Genomic DNA, 19,978 nt, shown 5'->3' with positions numbered 1-19,978 from the left:
GTATAAAGCATGAGGGAGCTTCTGGGCGTGAAGAATATCTTCATCACATCTCTTTTGTGTCTCAATCGAAGTCGAGAAACATGGTTGCGTTCAAACTTTTGCTCGCTGCTACAGTCAGCGGAATTGTCACTGCGTGGCCTGAACCCACTGCCGTTGCAAATCTCGACAATCGTGCCATCGACTGCTCCAAATTGACAGGATGCCTCGGCGTACTGAAGAAGATTGGCCCACCAGCAAGCACTTTCTGCCGGTCGTACCTAAAAGTTCCGGGAACGAAAACATCGACCACGACAATCACACCCATTGCCATGTAAGAACAACCCACGATTCCCATAACTAGCGGCAGCTAATAAAGGCAGAACAAGCACAACTTCCACGACTACTGTAACAGTCACTAGCTCGGTATGCGGCGGCGGTTTGCAAAAGCGAGGAGAGAGCCACGACCTTGAGAACCCGAGTGTGGAAGACATCGAGAAACGCACCAACGTCCTTCCTCTTCTCGCCGCTTTTGCTGCTGCGAAGATCTCAGAGGGATGTAGTTGTCTCAATCTGAAGCCCACAGCTACACAGCTCGCCACGTTCACTGCTCCTGCAACGGTACTTTTCATCTCGCGCTAACGCTCTCCACAAGCTAACACTTTTCAGACGGTGAATGTAGTTGCAACCACGACCAGCTGTGTCGTGGCTCAACCTCCTCCACCTGTATGCAAGAATAGCGGCTTGCAAGCTTCCTGCAGTCAAGGCAGTGAATGCTGTACTGGTCGCTGCGGGACTGAATTCGGCTCTTCTACGTGTTGCAACGCCTCTAACACCCCATGTGACTTGGGAGACCCTGGTTCATGCTGCAGTGGGATCTGCTATGGGCCTCAAAATGGCGTTCCAGCCCATTGTGGTTAAATGGACGATCCTGATAATCGCTTACGATTTGGTCTAGAATATGGAAGAAAATTGATTCCTCTTGAGCCCATGATACTCCACTGGTGCTAAAGAACATACGTGTGCCTCAATTCATCTTTGATAGACCGGATGAGAAGAGATTCGAGTCGAGTGAGACTCGGTGACTTTTAATGGTTTGGTCGGCTGTACGCTATCATACTTTGAGCACTCGAAGAAGTGTCTTTTCGGAAGACTTCGACGCTACTAGAGAGGTCCCAAAGACTCTCAATTCCTCCTAGGGCTGCCACCACTATCATCATCTTCGGGAAAATCACCCCCGCCAGAATCATCGTCTTGGGCCGGCGATGCCAACTGACTGTCGTCTCTTCTGTCATCATTCCTCTCATCATTCCTGTCACTGCGTGATGGCGGACAACTCTCCGTCACTTGGCCATACCGGTCGTAATTCTTGATAGGTCCGCAGCAAACCGGTCTACCACGCTCGTTAAAAAGCGGCGTCGGTCTTGCCCCATTGTACTGTCGGTCGCAAGCATCAGCCGCCCTACTAGCAACCTGAGGATCGATCCCATAGGAGTTGCGAGAATCTCGATCGTCGGGGTACCTGTCGCGATCATTCGGAGATTGGTCACGATTGTCACTGCATTGATTCGCGTTCAACATGACCCAGTAGTGTATGTCTCTATGGTAGGTTCTGGTGTGCATCATGTTAGCCATAGCTCGTGGCTGGATTCAGTGGTGAGGTGCTCACAATTTTCCGCTCGGTGGCGTGCCTCTGAAGAGCAGGCATTTGCCAGGGTTTCTGGCTCCTTGCCCATGGACATCGCATGCAACGCACTGATTATTCCGACCACATGCTTCTGCGCATTTCTTCAGCGATGCTGAAGGAAATTCTTCCGCTACGCCCACGTTCAGAGTGGTTGCACTGTTGCAGTGAAGCTCGAAACATTTGCCGCCACTGAGTTAGGTGTTAGTGAAGAGAGTCATAGATCATTGGGAATTCAACTGACGTGGAGTAGGTGACGCCGTTGTCGGCTGGACAAATGTACTCTGTATCTCTGGCATATCCTGTTGGAGATGCGCCAAATCCTGCAGCCGCTGTTCCTACTTCTATTTCTCCCAAAGGCGCGTCTGAGTAGATTGTATCCTCTCTCGCGAAATTACCAGTGGCAGTAGCCCCTGGAATCGTTGTAACGGATGCAGGCCCTCGCCTGATCAATCCCTCCGTCGGTAAAGCTCTGGTGATATCGGTAGGCAGAGCGACGGTGCCCGTGCCAGCATTGTTGTAGTTGCCAGCCTGAACGGCTGGCGTTCCCTGTCCATAGCCATCGCTATCAGGAGCGTTGCCAGATCCAAGCTGCCTAGCTTGAGCAGCTCCCATGGGACGGAAATTGTTAGCATCAGGAAGGCCTTCGAAGGGATTGAAGTCACCATTGCCCGGTGCGAAAGGATTTTGGTCTGCGAGACAAGTACGAAGAGCGAAGAGGAAGAAGAGCAGGATGCTAGTGACTTGCGGCATGGACATCCTGTCGAATGTGGGTCTTGCAGTGGGTAGTGTTTGGTGAGTGGAGGAACATTGAAGCTATCGCGATGCGAGTAGATACTTATGCTCTCCAAAGACGCCGTTCGTACCGCATTGTACCATCATGGCTTAACTCGGACGTTGAACCACTAAATCAATCAGTGAATTGTACCATATTGGCAACACTCGTGTCGATATCGCCGACGATAGTATAAGATTCATAAGACTAGCACTAGCCAATTACCCTTCAAAGTGTCCTTCTGAGATGAATGCGCATCCGTTTTCTAGGTGGCAGTGAGAAGCTACGTTATGCCACCTTCCCAATTTATCTGCCTACAAGAACTCGCGCGGTTAGTGGTGCAATGACTACCAACGCCACTTATGGCCTGCACGACATCAGTATACACCATGTCAATCCACCATTTCCGAGAATTGGAAGTGATTTTCGGTCACATGAAATTCTCATCAGAGATTGTCCCAAACATGAGATAAGTTTGATTGCATTCTGGCAGTGCTTATGCTCAGGCTGATTGAGTCCAAGACGGGGGCATGTGCAGACACGAGCTCAGTAAACACTTCAAGTACAGCACGAAAACTTTTACTACCCGCCAGAGGGATGTTTGCATGCTGGTTCAAACGTAGATCTTCCGTTACGCAATTCGTATTCGTACGTTCGCAGGGTAACATGAAGGCGCGGATCCTCGGCCAGGTCGGACTGAGGCCCAGAAGACACGGAGCATATTGTTGTGGCTTTCGTAAAAAGCTATCGAAAGAAAGAATTTCATTCTAAAGATTGCACAAATGTCAAGAGAAGCTTTGTACAAAGTTACCAGAGTTCGGGATGCGAGGAGTTTTTCATATCGAAATTGGCATTGAAATGGTGTTTGCGGAGCTGGTGCGACAAGACATTGATGTTGGTCCACGCGTTTTTGGAAGTGCAGAAGACAGAACGATCATACCATGGAACTTTCTGCTTTTCCAGTAAAGACGCTTCTGAAGTGTTGTTTGTGAGGAAAGAAGAGAGAGCCTGGTAATTGAGGAGCTTTTAACATAACCCCAACACATTCTCATCTCAAAACTCACTCACAAGACTTCCGGAGCTTCCGCATGAGTACAGGAATGAACGCTAGAATCTCCCATACCCTCACCACCCGGCGACATTAGATCGTTCACGATGAGTACTTCTTAGGGTTTTAGTGCGGCGACATAGCCGTTCTCGATCATTCATTTGCACATCTAAGCAAGATCCCACATTATAGTGAATGTAAAAGTCTTGATTCCGGCGCACGCAAGAACATAGACGTCAAAATTTCGGGTTTTTCGGCAAGGAGAGTGGAAAACATGAAACGGTGATTGCGGACCTTTTGGTTGAAGAGCCATCCTTATGTGTGATGAAGAAGAGATTCTTTTGCAGGAGAGGTGAGAGGTATCTATACGCGGGTCCACCATGCTCAATTCATTTTTCCAAGTTTTGGCACCGCACATGCAACCATCGATGGATAGATGTGGGTCTTGAGGTCTGGCTTATCTGCCAGCATATCGTCTCTTTCGGGATACGTTTCTGTGCAGGTAGGAGGAAAACATGATCGGGTATTGACATGTTTTTTGGTGATAGGTAAGGGTCGTGTGTGTTATACCCGGGTCGAACCATGCGCAGTCCTTCTCCAAGTTTTCGCACGGCACATGCGAAGTCTGACCTGTAGTTTTGAATTCTGGTCCACTCGACAACACATCGACTTTGTTGGTGTGTTTTTAGGCAGAAGATAGGACAAACATGTCGATGCTGTTGATGAGGTTTTCTTCACTAAGACTCGTGTGTGGAAAGAGAGTTGTCTGTGTGAAAGGGATATGAGGAGGATACATGTCTATGTCAGGCCATGCAGGCTTTCTGTAGACGTTTTGGCTCTGCAAAAGCTATACCGGTGTGTTCTCTTAGGTCGGGCTCACTGAACAACATGGGGTGGCCGGCGTTAGTTTTTTACAGGAAGGAAAACAAACATCAGTCTGTGATGCGGTGTCTTCGGTCAACACGAGATAGTTGTGTGATGAATGAGAGGTGCTTTCGTGGAAGTGATGAGGAGCTTTTATACCGGCGTCAAAATATGAGAAGAATTACGATGGCTTTGGGTGTGCACATACAACAAATGGCCGCCATTTTAGGCTCTGGCTCACTCAGCAACATCCACTCCTTGTTCGTGTGTTTTTATGCAGGCAGGAGAAAAAACATAAAAGCAATCTGAGCACGTTTTTGATGACAGACAAGGAAGACTTTTATGTGATAAAGAAGAGAAGCCCTCTAGAAGAAATGAGGATTAATATATCCGCGTCGAATCATGAAGGCATCGTGCGGACAATCTGGATCGCACATCAGCGATGAATTGACGTGTTTTTTTCCGAGGTCTGTCTCACTCAAAGACATGCCTTTCGGTTGTCAGATGTTTTGGTGTCGGCAGAAGAAGGAGCATAGCACGGATCGCTTTGGGTTTTTAGTGCAGACAGGACACATATACATCTATTGATCTGATGGTTTTGATCGATAAAAGATGTCGAGAAAACGCGAAGTATTTATACTCCATCAAAAAGCGACAGGAAAGGCCCAGCACATATTCCATGTGGAAAGTGCTTTTGGTTTTTGGAAACGCACATGGTCTGCATGACCATATCATTCCAGAATATGCAGCTTTTCTGCGTCGACTTTTCGCGCCTCGCACATGGGAAGAACGTGTTTTCAAGAACTTTTGGTAAAATACGGAAGACGTTTGATGGGAAAAGGAATCGAGAGAGGGCGGAGACTTTACAGTCGAGCATACTTTGACTGTGATGGGTAAGCATCGTATGAACTTGGGCGAGTGGGACATGTTTTGGTCTGAGGAAGTTTTCGAAAATGACCTCTACGTCTTTCCCATAGCCTTGAAACTCAATGACTGTCCGTTCCCTCGCTGGAGTGGCCGTCCCACACTGATCCGACCTCGCTCCATGCTTCTTCATGGCTTCCATTATTTGACTACCACCACCGCGCCCCAAATATCTTCGGCGCTACACTCCCCTTCTTCTCCTCATCAATCAGACTAATCCGCTGATGTCCCTTGACATCCACTGCCAACTCCTGATACTCAAAGTCGCCCTGGCTCGGCCTCTTGATCAAATGGACATGCACCACGCCCTGGCCCAGCGGTCCTTCCACATAAAACCTGAAGCGCATATGCTCAGTGCCCCACCTATCCGTCTCCTCGGTGCTGCTGATGTAGCGATTCCGTGCTAATCGCGACCACGACACTTCGCCGAATGCTGCGATTTCGGAGCCCGGGCCGAGCAGAGAGGTGCAGCGTTTGTCGGCGCGGATGAGGGAGACGGCGCGGTTGAAGTGGGCGGTTTTGGAGGAGGGGGAGAAGACGTCGGAGAAGAGGAAGTAGCCTACACCGCCCTGTGATGTATTTTAGAGAATAGCTCTGGTTCAAGAGAATGTGGTAGAGCTTACGGTAGCTAGTACGCCGACTAATACTATAACCAGATTGAAGCTTTGCTGCGTCGTTCGCACTGCTTTTTCGCCGGGTGAAAGGTCTGACCACCTGACTTGCCCGGTATCGCCGGTCAGTGTGATACTTTTACGCTGTGGTCCTGGCGGAGAATTTGGCGTTGAGCTGTGAGTAGCTTGCGCATTGCGACTCGTTGTGAAAGTTGCGCGCGCAAGTGAAGCTTTTCGGGTCGATGTAGGTCGAATGCGCGGCAGTATGAAGGACGGGCGTAGAAGCGCAATGGCTTCACTCGGTTTGTATATCGCCGCCATTGCTAGAGTGAATGCGCTTCCACGTGAGGCGCAAAAGTGATCTTGGTGCGGAGGTGGAGCTCGTGTGAGTTGAGATGCGGCATGCAAATGCGGGTCAGCCAAGACCGAGGCTGCGGGCCGCATGTGGCGGACCGGCCTAAGTTTTGGTGAACAACGCATTCGAGGTCACCTACTCCACACGCCGACTTCGCATTCGACCGTTTTCTTCACGTGCCTCTCTATCCATCACGGCTCGAGGCACCATTGGAGAGGCATCATGGCGTCGAATAAGAAGAGTGGGCTCACGGGCTACCTGCCCGACATTCTGATGGCGGCTGCAGCAGTACGTCGACGCGTCGTTGATCGTGGCATTCAAGGGCAGATGGGCTGACACGTGCAATAGCCATTGATCGCCTACTTCGTCATCCGCAACCTCCTTTCACGACTCGACCCGGAAGCACAGCAGAAGGAAGAAGCACGTGCCAAAGCATCGGCCGCGAATCGGAAACTCGGCGCCATACTGTCAGGGAAGCGGAGAAGTAGTCGCAGTGGAGACAACGACAGCGATGATGAGCACGACTCGAGGAGACGGCCACGGATACAGGATCTGAATCTCAACACATACGAGCAGACGATTGCTATGGAGGTGGTTGCGCCCGAGGAGATTCCCGTCAGCTTTGAGGGTATGTTATGAAGCCCACGATACTTGGAGCTCACAGGAGGATGCTAATTGCAACTAGACATCGGTGGCCTCGACAACATCATCGAAGAACTCAAAGAATCCGTCATCTACCCCCTGACCCTGCCACACCTCTACTCGCACTCTTCCTCGCTCCTCAGCGCGCCATCTGGCGTCCTTCTCTATGGCCCACCCGGTTGCGGAAAGACGATGCTCGCAAAGGCCCTCGCGCACGAATCTGGCGCCTGTTTCATCAACCTGCACATCTCCACCCTCACCGAGAAGTGGTACGGCGACTCGAACAAGCTCGTAAATGCCGTCTTCAGTCTCGCACGAAAGCTACAACCCAGCATCGTCTTCATCGACGAAATTGACGCGGTACTTGGACAACGGAGATCTGGCGAGCACGAGGCAAGCGGCATGGTCAAGGCAGAGTTCATGACACACTGGGACGGTCTTGCATCGTCCACTGGCAGCGAACCGCAGCGGATATGCATCTTGGGCGCCACGAACCGCATTCAGGATATCGACGAAGCCATTCTCCGCCGCATGCCCAAGAAGTTCCCCATTGGTCTCCCATCCGCTTCACAGCGACACAACATCTTTTCCCTGATTCTCCGCGACACCAAAGTCGACCGAAAGAACTTCGACCTGGACTACCTCGTTCGCGTATCCGCTGGCATGTCCGGTTCCGACATCAAGGAAGCATGCAGAGATGCAGCTATGGGACCTGTTCGTGAATATATCAGGCGCAAGAAGGCCGACGGCACGCTGAAGAGCAGCCGCACAGTCGCTGCGGGAGACGTGCGCGGGTTGCAAACAGCAGACTTCTTCGGCACCGGGCGCGGACTGAAGGATTTGGAGAACCTCGACGACACGCGCGAAGAGATGAACTCACGCGTCAGAAGCCGGGTGCACACGACGTCAGAGGAGTCGGAAGAGGCAAGCAGCAGCAGCAACACCGAGAGTGGCGACGAAAAGTTCCGCGACTCGGCTTACCAGGACCCTGAGCCCGCGGCAATTCATTAACAGGCGCAATAATCACGACATGAATATGGACGACCCCGCTGTACATCTTGTATATGATCGAACTTGGAACATCAGCATAGGTGGTTGGGAGCTATGTGTGTGTATATGGGCGGCGTTTCCCCGGATTTAGCTCCTCTACGGCGTTTGTTCAGCTATAGGGATATGAAGGGTACAATAGAAGGGATCTCAGGAGGTGCAGATACCCCATGAAATACTATTATTACACGACCATGTCGTTTATCTGCTCAAAAGGGAGATTCTAACTGATCCGCACGCAACATCTGTCCATTTCTTTTGGTTGTTGCCTGAGATGCAAAATGTGGTTCGCAACTAAACACAGTACCACTGAATCACAGAACTTCGCATAAAAACCCCACGACATCTCATCTCATCCCCCTTCTAATTCTTTCTCCTTGGACAAACAACACACAATGTCCCTCTTCTCCCCAAACAACCTCTTCACACCCACCCCTCCCTCTCCCCTGCGCCACTTCCTCCTCTCACCCACCCACTTCCTCGCCCAATGGCTCTACACGCACCAACCCCCCCTCACCCCTCCCGTCCCCGGCTCCCCGCCCCTCAAACTCGTCTGCATATCCGACACGCACAACGCGCGCCCCGTCCTACCCGCCGGCGACATCCTGCTGCACGCCGGAGACATGACGATCAACGGGAGTGTGAAGGAAGTGCAAGCGCAGGTCGATTGGATGAATAGTCTAGGATATGCGGGGACGGTTGTTATAGCGGGGAATCATGATGTTTGTTTATCCCGCGCGGAGAAGGGGAAGGCGGAGATCAATTGGGGAAAGGTGGTGTATTTGCAAAACGAATCGACGCGGGTGAGTGTGAAGGGCAGAGTCGTAAATATCTACGGCGCGCCGCAGACGCTGAGGTATGGGAATTGGGCGTTTCAGTATGAGCCAAGGGATGCTGATGTTGTCTGGGCGAAATCTATACCGCTTGGGACGGATGTGTTGATCACGCACTCCCCCGCGCGTGGGCATGTTGATGCCAACTTAGGATGCAAGGCGTTGTTGCAAGATATTCGGAGGGTTAGGCCGCGGGTGAGTGTTTGTGGGCATGTACATCACGCGAGGGGGGTTGAGATGGGCGAGTGGGGAGGTGTTGACGAGGGGTGGGATGGGCCTGTTCACTGGGGGAGGGGGGATTTTGGGTGTTTGGCAAGATGTTCGGGGTGTGGGGATTGGCGTGGGTGAGGTTTTGGATGGGTTGGGAGAAGAGGGGGGAGGTTGTTTGGGTCAATGCTGCGATGAGGGAGGGGGGAAGTGAGGATGAGGGATGGGTTGTTGAGATTTGATATATACATATGTAATCAGCAGTTCATGGGAAATAGAGCTGAGATGTTGCATCCATTGTGTTTCTATTCTGCATAAGTTTTTAAATTCTTCAATACCATTCTCGATATATATACTGAGTTAGTTTTCAGTATTTACTCGCACAGAAGTGAGTGATATAACAAAATAAAATGCACTTTACCACCACAACAACGTCATATAACCATATTTAATGCAAGCGATAAACACACCTCCATCATATTAAATTTCCGTACAATAAAGCCAACGCGCGTGTTGGGCAAGTATTCGATTTGGCATTAGTGTCATTGCCGTGGTTCAACAAGATGAAAAAATATTCGCCATCTCCGACTACGGAACCGACATCGATACTCGGTACGCAAAGATGAATGAATCGGTATTACCTCCACGATAATCCATCCCGCTGACAGGCAATACTCTCGCATCAATGCTTAACTTTCATACATTACATTTGTTCAAGTCAACCGTTACTGTCGAAAGAATTCACAGGATGCGTCACTACCGATCCGACTGCAACAAGTTATTCCAAGAAGACTTCAATCATCATAGAAACGAAGGAACAGTGGAGTTCGATTTGATCTGTACGGTAGTACCCACATGTGCGGTCAGAATAGCGAGTATCCCACAGCGTCGCCGCAAACCAAGTCTCGCTTGATGTTTCCTGCGAGATACTTCCTAATCTCGAACATATTAAAGAGATGAATCTCAAAACTTTAAGGAACGTCATGGCATCGATATGCACTCCACACCAAAGATTCGTTATACAATACAAACTGTACAATTTCGACTGTTCTCCGCACTTCCGTACTTGCCTGAACCGTTGTACCTTACACCGTCCTTCTAATACCTCCACAATCCCACATCTATCTATCGTGCTAGCACACAGCTACGTGTCCATCATCCGCGGCATCAATCGCACAGCTCAAGACCACAGCCGGTACCCTAAAGAAGCAGACTCCTCGTCCTCATCACCGATGGCTAGATCGAAACTTCTCAGAGACATTTTTCATCGAGAACAGATGCGTGAAATACATCTGGACGTTTTACTCGCTACCTCAGATGGTGATGCATTTGTTATTTGGACGGAATCGCTACGTGAAGCGAGCGCAAAGAAAGATAATTCAGCTGGTATTATTTCTTGGCAAGTCTGCGGATATATTCACGCCTAGATTGATTTGCAGCTAGATTTCACTGCTTCGGTTTTACGTTGCAGACCGACGTAGCAGTCTTGCGGCGTCATGAATTTGCAACTTGCTTTTCGCCATTTGAGAGCGAGCATACATGTCTACAACTAGAGGGTTACCGATAGGTAGTACGCTGAAAGGAGAAATGCGTATAACAGGCACATTCGTGGTGCGAGTTTGCAGATGCCTGGTTGCCTTGTTCCCAACAACATAAGCGTGAGCTGACGTTGACGTGGGTGGCACTGTGAGTTGTCATAGCATGGCGAAATATCGCTCTCTGCGACCAATGATTCTCTTGTTCGAAAGTAAGCTGCGCAATAGCGCTTACTACACGCTGTTATACCATCTGGAGCATGTTTCGGTGGCACCAAGAGCCACTCAATCAGTGGGAACAAGTCTGAAGAAGCACACGTAATAGTGACGACGTTGCATGGCAAGGCATGTCGTCGGTCCTGCCTGCAGCGAGAGACAAAGTAATATCAGGGCCCGATTATGTCAAGATCGATCAAGATGCCCGCAAAGCTCTCCAGAATGATGGGCCGCGGAAGCGGTATGTGGAGAGTGACATCGCCCCGGCCATGCAGCTTGGAGAGACCCTTCAAAAGCATCGCTTTCGTGACGCAGAACATGTTTCGCAGCCCCGAACAGACGGCCCGAGGGCTACGTTCGAGAAGGCGCCAGGAAACAAGGCTGTCAAATACCGTGCCTCAACCGGCTTCCATGGCACGTGGTGGGCCAGCATCAGAAACAATGATCTGAGCATATCATTCATGCTACAAGCTAGGGCGATGGGGATTTGGAAGCGGCGCATGAGAGGCGACGAGATTCGCATGATGTTTTGCTCTTCGGTAGCGAACCAGCGCAGGCGCCTCTAGGATTGAGTTTCGAAACGCATTGCAAAGTCATGGCCCAGTTTGTTTACCATGGAACTTGAGCGAAGGATCAACGACGAGTGAACCTTCGGGAGGGCGACGAATGCGTCAAGCGATTACCGACAATTGTGGAATTTGCTGTCCTGTGAAAGGGGGAAAGCTTGTCCTAGGCCTTGTAAGTTTTGCTGAACTGGACTAGGCTGTCTCATGCTGGAGCCTTGACCATGCGCAACAGGTCATGTCAATCTACCGTGAAGAAACTGTCGCTATGCTGGCCAGAAGGCTGGATCGACAAGATAACAAATTTCTTAGCATGTTCATCCCCGCTCTTCTGGTATGACGCCCGAGATGAGTTGCTGAAGATGGAGATTGTGGGGAGCGAACTGATGAGGATCAACGCGGTGTCAGGCCGAGCTTGCCGTGAAGCTTGAAGACGACTCAGTAACGGCACTGCTAGTAGCTGTACCAGGTAACTGAGAGGGTCTATTGAATCTCGAATCCTCACATGGTGGCCCTCCATGGTCGAAAGGGGTTTATCGGACGCTAGACGTCATGTCGTTGAGGCTCAAAAGACAGACTGAGCCATGAAACACTGTGGCGCTCGGGAATAGACACGATGAGACTCGCCATACACAAAAAGCAGCTGGAGCTACCAGATCGGGTGCTGGTAGGGCACAGACAGGAGGTTGGTCGCATCCGCGGTCCCATGTTCTGGTGCCTGAGCACAAGCGAAAGGATAACCTTGGGCAAGTGTAATGAAACTGGCCGTCGCAAATGGAGCAAACCTTGACAGGAGGTGTGATGAAGTGCATCGGACTATTAGCCAGCTCCCAAGGCGGCCACGCGAAGGCAATAGCGCGAGGAGGCTAGCGGTAGTTCGCGCAATTCGAACCACTGGGACCTTGCTGGGGGACACGAGGGCTAAGTTGGCCCTAGGCTTGCACAGGAAGACTGAAGGGAGCGTGGCTGCATCTCAATACAAGCCCGCGATTCCGAACCCTGTCCTCGATGTGAGCCAGGTCACAGGTAGTGGTACCGCCGCACGGCAGCATCAGCATCCATTGTCGATGCAGCCACTGAAGGGGTTTCGCGATATTGCGGATGAACAGCAGACGAAGGGCCATATTGACGGGGCAGCGGTGCGGATGGGCACTCGCGTGGTGTTGGTGTTGGAGGTGCGCCGCGGTTCGGTGGAGGAGGCGCGCAATGAAGTTGCCGAAATTAAAGGCAGGGGTATCGCACCTTCTGTAATTGGCTGGCTGGGTGAATGAACAACATGGCCAACAAGGCGGACATGGCGGACACTGCTCCTACGGCCTCGATAGCACCACGAGATCAGCGCAAATGCTCGAGCGCGGCACAGCCAAAGACCCAGGGGCTTGCAGATGCGGACTTCTTCCTGACAGGAGCGTCGACTGCGCTGAGAGGGTCGTGGTGGTGGTGGACAGAGTCGATATGTGACCCCAGCCTAGCGCGGTTTGAAACCTGCAGGCCTTGTGCGTCCAAATTAACCCTTTTGTCAATGGCGAGCGGGCACAGTCCGACCACCAAATGCCGGATGATTGCAAGGTGCTGGCTGCGAGGCTCTGGTCGCAGCCGTCGCAGCTGTCAGTGTCTGAACAACACCATCGGTCCCTCAGCAGCGTCTGGCAGTTGCTCGACGTGCACCGGGAATCTATATTTGCAACTATCGAATGCACTACAGCGCGCTCGGCTGCCGTCTCTAAGCCCGAACAAGCCAGCCCGTCTGTGGGCAAAGGCACCATTGCTGCAGGGAGCACAAGTCAGCTTTGCGCTTTCCCTTGTTCGCCCACGCCCCTGCCAACCGTCGTTTTGTCCAGGCGCAGCCAGCTGTGGAGCCGCGCCTGAGCTGTTCTCATTTCTCCACCACGTTCCGCCCGTCGAGCTCTGCTGCCCTGCCGTCTTTCCTCCTCCACCGCCGACAACATTCGATCCGGTTTGCGCATCCAGCACCATCACCATCGTGCGCAACACCAGCCCGTGGCAGCCCCGTGGATTTTCGCTCATCGCATTGCCCTCAGTTTTACACGCCTGCACCACGCTCCCTAGTACGATTCTCCGAATCACGACCGTCCTTCGCACCCATCTCTCTCTAATCAGTACGCCGTAATTAGACCGTGACCGTCGCTCATTGTTTTCGCACCCGCTTCGCCTCACCCAGCCACGACAGGTCTCGACCACGCATCACCGAGGACAGACAAAGACGCTGCGCATCGACCCCGACGCGCACCTTTGTTCGGAACGCACGCCTCGCACGCCAGGATCAGTCCTTACTTCGGGGATTACATTTTCGCGTCGGTCCTTTGTCGTGATCGTGACTCCTGGAACCCCCAGCCGAGCACTTCCTGCGAACTCTTGGATTACGGTCGCTGTCGAACATGACGGCGTAGCCTGACACGAGACGACGACTTCTGCGACCACCCGTTCCTGCAGAAAACCCATTCTAGCTGCCTCGACAGTCTAGTAAGTTGCCCTGGTTTTCGTCGCATCGCTACGTCTAGCTAACACGCGTGGCAGGTCCACTCTTTACCATCTTTGACATTCGTCAAGTACATTCGTTTTTACACGCCCTGACTGTATGTTCGCCGTCTACCGTCTTGCTGTGTCTCATAATGTCTAACACGCACAGGCTCGCGATCTGTAGACTCGCCCCAACAGCTATATACTTAATCCACCTCGTTGCTTCAACATCTTAGAAAATATGCCGCGCTCCACCACAGTATGGGCCGCTGCGCTGGTCCTGGGCCAGCTTCTCTGGCTCTGGCCCTCTCCTCACCACCGCACAGGAGGCAATGCCCGCACCCGGGCCCCAGGAAACCCAAAACCGCCCCAGATACTACTTCCCGCGACACATCAAGCGCCAGATCGTGACCAACACAACCGGACCAGCAGCGCCAACACCCCAGCTCACGTCCTCCGACTCGAGCTCCTCCAGCTCGCTTGAATCGCGCAAGTTCGACCTCACCTCTGCGTTGAGCCAGCTCTTCTCGGAATCGAAAATGGACAGCTCTTCCAGCTCCTCGAACAGCATATTTGATACTACAAGCGAACCTGACCGACCGACCACCGTTACTTCAACCCGCGAGATCATCATGACACCCGTACCAATCCCAGCACCAGACCGAAGCGAACCCTTTCCCGGAACTGGTAACTTGAGCCCATCTCCTGCGCCTGTGGTATCGACCCCGGAAGAGCAACTTCCGTCTTCGGCGCCGCAGTCCACGCCTCAGAAGCCTGATAGCCAGACTCCAGAGTCGTCGCCTCAGCCAGCGCCAGTGCAGTCTTCAAGTGCCGCCGGCAACTTGCTCAATCCTATTCTTGGCCCTACTGGTCTGCTTCCAGGCGTCATTATCCCAGCTTCATCATCATCGTCGTTGGTTGCAAGCTCCAGCGTTGCGCCTTCCAGCACTGTCGCAGAGGCTTCTACGCAGCCGACGGCCTCACCAAGCTCCGCTGCTGGTGGACTACTTCCGTCACTGCTCGCACCTATCATCGGACCCACAGGCGGCTCTGTGACTCCTTTGATTCCTCTGCCAACTCCAGCCGCCCCGGTTTCTTCTGGACAGCCTGCTGCATCTACCGGCTCTGCTCCTGAGGTTGTTGTTCCTCCCACCTCGGCGCCTGCATTTACACCTCAGTCATCGGCACCTGCTGGATCTAGCTTCCAAGGACCATTCATCGTTCCCGGATCCACCGGAGGAGCCATCCCCTCGTCTGTGGTTCAGCCAACCAGTTCTCAGGGACTGGTGGGTGGTCTGCTCTCGTCTGTTCTGGACCCCGTGATTGGCTCGACGGGAACACCTGTTCCCTCATCCGTGATTCAGCCCACGACTTCCCAGGGACTGGTGGGTGGTCTGCTCTCGTCTGTTCTGGACCCCGTGATTGGCTCGACTGGAGCACCAATTCCCTCATCCGTGGTTCAGCCCACTTCTTCTCAGGGCGTGGTTGGTGGTCTCCTCTCGTCTGTTCTTGACCCGGTAGTCGGCTCAACAGGCCTTCTCCCGACCAGCGGTCTCTTGCAACCCACCCCTGCTCCTGCTTCGCCATCTAGCCAGCTGCCTTCATCAGTTCAAGCATCTTCTGGTGGAATCGTTGTGGGTATTACGACAGCCCTCGGAACTGGCGCACCAGTACTGAGTGCTTCAAGCCCCGTGTTGAGCTCCGGTGCAATCCCAACGTCTGAGGCTGTTGCATCTTCCGGACTTCTCAACCTGCCATCCGTTTTGTCTTCGCTCGTCTCCGAGGTTTCTGGAGTTCTGCCTTCAGGATCGGCTGGACCAACCGCGCCCATTTCACCCTCGCCAACTGCAGCACCATCAGCAGCACCATCAGGCGTTCTGCCACCTCTGGTCTCCTCGTTGGTCTCCGATGTCTCCAGCCTATTGTCTGGCGTTCCAGGATCTGTCCTTCCTAGCATCGTGTCGAGCTTGGTTTCCGAGCTCCCCACTGGCACTGCATCTGCTCCTCTCCCACCTGCGAGCAGCCTTGCATCAAGCATTGCGTCAGACATCTCGTCTGGTCTCATTTCGTCCGGCGTGTTGCCCACTGGTATCTCGAGTCTCCTTCCCATCCCGGCGTGTTGCCCACTGGTTCTTCGGAGCGGTCATTCCATCTGGCGTGCTCCCCACTGGTTCCTCGAGCCTCATTCCGTCCGGTGTGCTTCCCACTGCTTCCTCGGGCCTTCTTCCCACAGGATCTGGCACTGTATCGACTTCCTCAGAGACTGCTAGCCTTTCCCTGCCGATTCCCCAGTGAGACCCTCATCCCCACAACCAGTGCTATCTCCTCTGGCTCGACCCCACCCGCTGTCAGCCAAAGCTCGTCTGGTATCCTCCCTTCAGGCTCAGGCATCTCGGGATCCGGCGTTTCGTCTGCTCCGGCTGTGACGTCCGCTCCCGTTCAATCGAGCAGCGTGCCCGCTTCCGAAGGCCCTGCATCTAGCAGTGCGGCGATTGTCCCACCTAGCTCTAGCAATGCCACCCTCTCTGAGACTCCCACGTTTGTGCTTCCGACCAGTGCCTATGAGACCGCTTCTGCTTCTGCCACCCAGAGCCAGGTCGTCACCAGCAAGCCTGCCCCAGTCCAATCTCAGAAGCCGACTGGAACCGATAGCGCTACTAGCATGCTTGTCGGCACGAGCATCATTCGAGAGTCGACTTCCAACGCCACACCCACCCCAACCTCCAGCGGAATCCCCTCGTCTTTGCCGAAGATGATTGCTCCCCCCGAAGGTGTGCCCACGGAATACCCAGCCAACAGCTTCATGGGACAGGTGTGCTTCAAGTGGCCGCTCAACTACCCATTTGTATCCGCCAACGACGGTGGAAGCCAAATCTTCCACTACCTGCCCAGGGCTATCGCCTGACGGTCTCAACATCACCGAGGCGGAGGTCCGCAACATTGGTCTTAGGCCTCTCGACACCACCGCCTACCAAGGCTTCATTACCACACTGGCTTTGTTCACTATCCCCTCCGATCTTCAGGGCAAGCTTCAAGCTCAGCTTCGCAACCCTGCTGATGCGTTCTGGCACAACAAGGACTCCACGGTCAACGACCTCACCAGCTTGATCAACACTGCCTGTCCTCTGCCTGCTGGCAAACTCCCTGGCGATAACTCGAGCCCCAACCAAGCCGGTGGTGGCGGTCCATCCACGTCTGACAATGGAGGTGATGGTGACGGCGGCGCCCTTGGTGGCGATGCCAACGCAAGCCGCCCGATCAACGCCTCCGCCGCCGGTATCGCTACCGGTGCCATCGTTGGTGCCATCGCTTACGGTGCTGCCATGTTCTTTGTTGCCCGCCGTTACAGGAACAAGCGCGTCGCTCACCAGCGCTCCAGCTCAGTGCCCAGCACTGGAAGCCGTATGACCTATGGCTCCATCCCCGGCGGCGCTGCGGCTTGGATGCACGGTGCCCGCAACGGACGAATAACACCTGGTAGTCGAGGCAGCCATGGTAGTGCAAGCAGCCAAGGGCCCAGCGTTCGCACTCAGCAGATTTCGGCACCTGTCATGGCTGAGAACTCTCTTGGCTGGAACTGATTGCCTCACTGAAAGCGATCACTCTCAACGACTCCCTGTACCATATTCTGGACGCAGGAAGGCCCGCGACCTCGATTGAGGCGCCGGACTTCTTATGTATATTCACGACGTCCCTGCTTTCTAGCATACCTGGATTTTTTCGCCATTTACCCGTTGCAACCGACCTCGTCTATGCTAGCATACTGCATCTAGCCATATCTCCCATCTTGTCGACTCGCACTACCTTTTCAACACTCTCCTTAACATCTAAAACATAAACTTACTATTTATTCTTTAACATTTGTTTGTATTATTTCACTTCTAAGATACCAGTCTATGTCTGTGGTTACAGCTAGACCGCTTTTTTCTCTTGTTGATCTACCAGGATCGGATTGGGTCATCTACTATGGGGCATGTGAAGATGACGGAGGCTTGGGGATCTAACTCGGTATTTATTGCAAGCTGTGGGCGTTGTCTGGAGACGCAGCTGGGGGATGTTGTGGGGAGGCTATGTTCCGAGTATATAGGTGTTGTAGGAGCGGAATTGAAAAAGTTCACAAAACTTGACTGTCATGCATTGAACGTGATGACTTTGATGCCCCTTTCTAAATAGTTATGTCGCGATTCCCGAGTTGTATTTCGAGAATGGCAACTCTGTTGAAGACGATCATTGTTGCGCTAGGCGCCTTACCTAGTTGTGTGAACCCTGCGGAATATCTTGGCGAACGTAGCTTGAGCCCACCTGTCGCGACAGACAGCGGAGCCTCAAGAAGTTCAGCACACTACACAGTCACCAATTCTCGCTTCCGGGGTTTTATACCTGTGTTTTCCAGGCTCGTATCTACTGAGAGTCTTCGGCGACTGCCTACGCGATCTCGAACTGGCTACATAAAGCCACGTTCCTCGAAACACCCCCACACTCGAGCCTACAACATGCGTCTAGACGTAAAGGTACGGCATAGCAAGCAGTGCATTAATTCCGTATCGCGGCCATTGGCTAACCAAGCTTGACCAACAGAGGCAGCTCTTTGCGCGGTCGGAGAGGGTCAAAGGTAAAGTAGCCCAACTGCATCCTTGAAGCGCTTCACTAACAATTTATAGGAATCGGTAGGAATCACTTCTGCGTAGCTGCCAACCGATACTGATGCACCGAAAGACTTTCACCCGACTGAGCCATGGATCCTCACGACCTTGTATAGCGGTACGCAGACTCGCGGACAACGACATTGGCAGGACACTGACAGCGGCAGGACACGTCCACATCTGGTCGTACATCACCCAATCGATCGTCAAGACATTCGAACTCACCGATGTGCCCGTCCGTGCCGGTCGCTTTATTGCGAGGAAGAACTGGATAGTCGCAGGTCGGATTCACCCTCTTACTGCTTGAGGCGAGCAATGGTTAACGTGGCACGATTTAGGCTCCGATGACTTCCAATTGCGCGTATACAACTACAACACGTCGGAAAAGGTCACATCCTTCGAGGCGCATCCAGACTACATTCGCGCCATCGCTGTGCACCCAACACAGTCCTTCGTCCTGACCGCCAGTGTGGGTAGTATCGCAAGTAGGACAGGGAACTTGGCTGATGAAGACAGGATGACATGACAATCAAGCTGTGGGATTGGGACAAGTCGTGGAAATGTACGGGTTCATTCTACTGTGGTGGTAATAGCAGGCACGCTGACAATCGCTAGGTGTACAGGAATTCGCTGGCCACCAGCACTACGTTATGGGCATCGCCATAAACCCCAAGGACCCCAACACATTCGCCTCAGCCTGTCTCGACAGGACTGTCAAGATCTGGTCGCTGGGCAGCTCGACGCCCAACTACACTCTCGAGGCGCATGAGACGAAGGGAGTCAACTTCATTGACTACTACCCACAATCCGACAAGCCGTACCTCCTCACAACTTCCGACGACCGAACCGTCAAGGTCTGGGACTACACCACCAAGGCCCTGATCGCAACTCTCGAGGGCCACACATCAAACGTCAGCTTCGCCGTATACCACCCCGAGCTGCCCGTCATAATTTCAGGGTCCGAGGATGGCACAATCAAGATCTGGCACTCGTCAACATACCGGTTAGAGCAGTCGCTCAACTACGGCTTGGAGCGTGCGTGGTGTGTCGCCAACCAGAAGGGCAAGAATGGCATTGCGCTTGGTTTCGATGATGGCGCAGTTGTCATTACCATGGGTCGCGAAGAGCCGGCAGTCAGCATGGACGCTGGTGGCAAGGTGCTCTGGGCAAGACATAACGAGATCCTCACCTCGGTCATCAAGGGAAGCGATCAGCTAAAGGATGCTGAACGGCTCACACTCCCCTCCAAGGACCTTGGCTCGACCGAGATCTACCCGCAATCTCTCCTCCACTCTCCAAACGGACGATTCGTCGCTGTATGCGGTGATGGCGAATACATCATCTACACAGCGCTAGCGCTCCGTAACCAGGCTTTCGGCTCGGCTTTGGACTTCTGTTGGGCATCGAAAGAGCACGATAAGGACTACGCGATCCGGGAATCATCAACCAGCGTCAAGATCTTCCGCAACTTCAAGGAGAGGAGTGTTCTCAATGTTGGCTTCTCTGCCGATGGTCTGAGCGGTGGTGTGCTTCTTGGTGTGAAGGGCCAGGGTGGCATTGGTCTTTTTGACTGG

General features: G+C 52.9%; 8 protein-coding genes across 8 annotated transcripts in view; 6 read left to right on the top strand and 2 right to left on the bottom strand.

Annotated features, from left to right (window-relative positions):
* Positions 1–80: 80 nt before the first annotated feature.
* On the top strand, positions 81–618 carry SNOG_12631 (hypothetical protein; the record flags this gene model as incomplete). The annotated part of the gene is made up of 2 exons (XM_001802799.1): positions 81–310; positions 399–618. 2 exons carry the CDS (start codon positions 81–83, stop codon positions 616–618), a joined length of 450 nt encoding a protein of 149 aa, XP_001802851.1.
* Positions 619–1,161: 543 nt separating this feature from the next.
* SNOG_12630 (hypothetical protein) lies at positions 1,162–2,419 on the bottom strand (the record flags this gene model as incomplete). The annotated part of the gene is made up of 3 exons (XM_001802798.1): positions 1,162–1,588; positions 1,733–1,852; positions 1,905–2,419. The coding sequence occupies 3 exons, from the start codon at positions 2,417–2,419 to the stop codon at positions 1,162–1,164; spliced, it is 1,062 nt and encodes a 353-aa protein (XP_001802850.1).
* A 3,001-nt stretch (positions 2,420–5,420) lies between these two features.
* Positions 5,421–6,076, bottom strand: SNOG_12629 (hypothetical protein; the record flags this gene model as incomplete). The annotated part of the gene is made up of 2 exons (XM_001802797.1): positions 5,421–5,840; positions 6,026–6,076. 2 exons carry the CDS (start codon positions 6,074–6,076, stop codon positions 5,421–5,423), a joined length of 471 nt encoding a protein of 156 aa, XP_001802849.1.
* Positions 6,077–6,459: 383 nt separating this feature from the next.
* On the top strand, positions 6,460–8,160 carry SNOG_12628 (hypothetical protein; the record flags this gene model as incomplete). Its single annotated transcript, XM_001802796.1, has 3 exons — positions 6,460–6,525; positions 6,586–6,865; positions 6,923–8,160. The coding sequence occupies 3 exons, from the start codon at positions 6,460–6,462 to the stop codon at positions 7,888–7,890; spliced, it is 1,314 nt and encodes a 437-aa protein (XP_001802848.1). The 3' UTR covers positions 7,891–8,160.
* A 161-nt stretch (positions 8,161–8,321) lies between these two features.
* On the top strand, positions 8,322–9,208 carry SNOG_12627 (hypothetical protein; the record flags this gene model as incomplete). Its single annotated transcript, XM_001802795.1, has 2 exons — positions 8,322–8,954; positions 9,077–9,208. 2 exons carry the CDS (start codon positions 8,322–8,324, stop codon positions 9,206–9,208), a joined length of 765 nt encoding a protein of 254 aa, XP_001802847.1.
* Positions 9,209–10,667: 1,459 nt separating this feature from the next.
* Positions 10,668–11,283, top strand: SNOG_12626 (hypothetical protein; the record flags this gene model as incomplete). The annotated part of the gene is made up of 2 exons (XM_001802794.1): positions 10,668–10,713; positions 10,892–11,283. 2 exons carry the CDS (start codon positions 10,668–10,670, stop codon positions 11,281–11,283), a joined length of 438 nt encoding a protein of 145 aa, XP_001802846.1.
* A 2,596-nt stretch (positions 11,284–13,879) lies between these two features.
* Positions 13,880–17,618, top strand: SNOG_12624 (hypothetical protein; the record flags this gene model as incomplete). Its single annotated transcript, XM_001802793.1, has 4 exons — positions 13,880–13,903; positions 14,022–15,955; positions 16,054–16,622; positions 16,654–17,618. The coding sequence occupies 4 exons, from the start codon at positions 13,880–13,882 to the stop codon at positions 17,340–17,342; spliced, it is 3,216 nt and encodes a 1,071-aa protein (XP_001802845.1). The 3' UTR covers positions 17,343–17,618.
* Positions 17,619–19,054: 1,436 nt separating this feature from the next.
* Positions 19,055–19,978, top strand: part of SNOG_12623 (hypothetical protein) — a gene marked incomplete at both ends in the record, with an annotated part of 2,169 nt that continues 1,245 nt past the window's right edge. The window contains one exon of the mRNA XM_001802792.1: positions 19,055–19,964. Within this exon, the coding sequence (XP_001802844.1) occupies positions 19,055–19,964 (910 nt within the window). The remainder of the gene's footprint in view (positions 19,965–19,978) is intronic.

The sequence above is a fragment of the Parastagonospora nodorum genome (assembly GCF_000146915.1).
Source record: "Parastagonospora nodorum SN15 chromosome Unknown scaffold_23, whole genome shotgun sequence".
NCBI lineage: Eukaryota > Fungi > Ascomycota > Dothideomycetes > Pleosporales > Phaeosphaeriaceae > Parastagonospora > Parastagonospora nodorum.
Note: the sequence above shows the minus strand (reverse complement) of the source record. Positions and strands in the feature narration are given on the sequence as shown.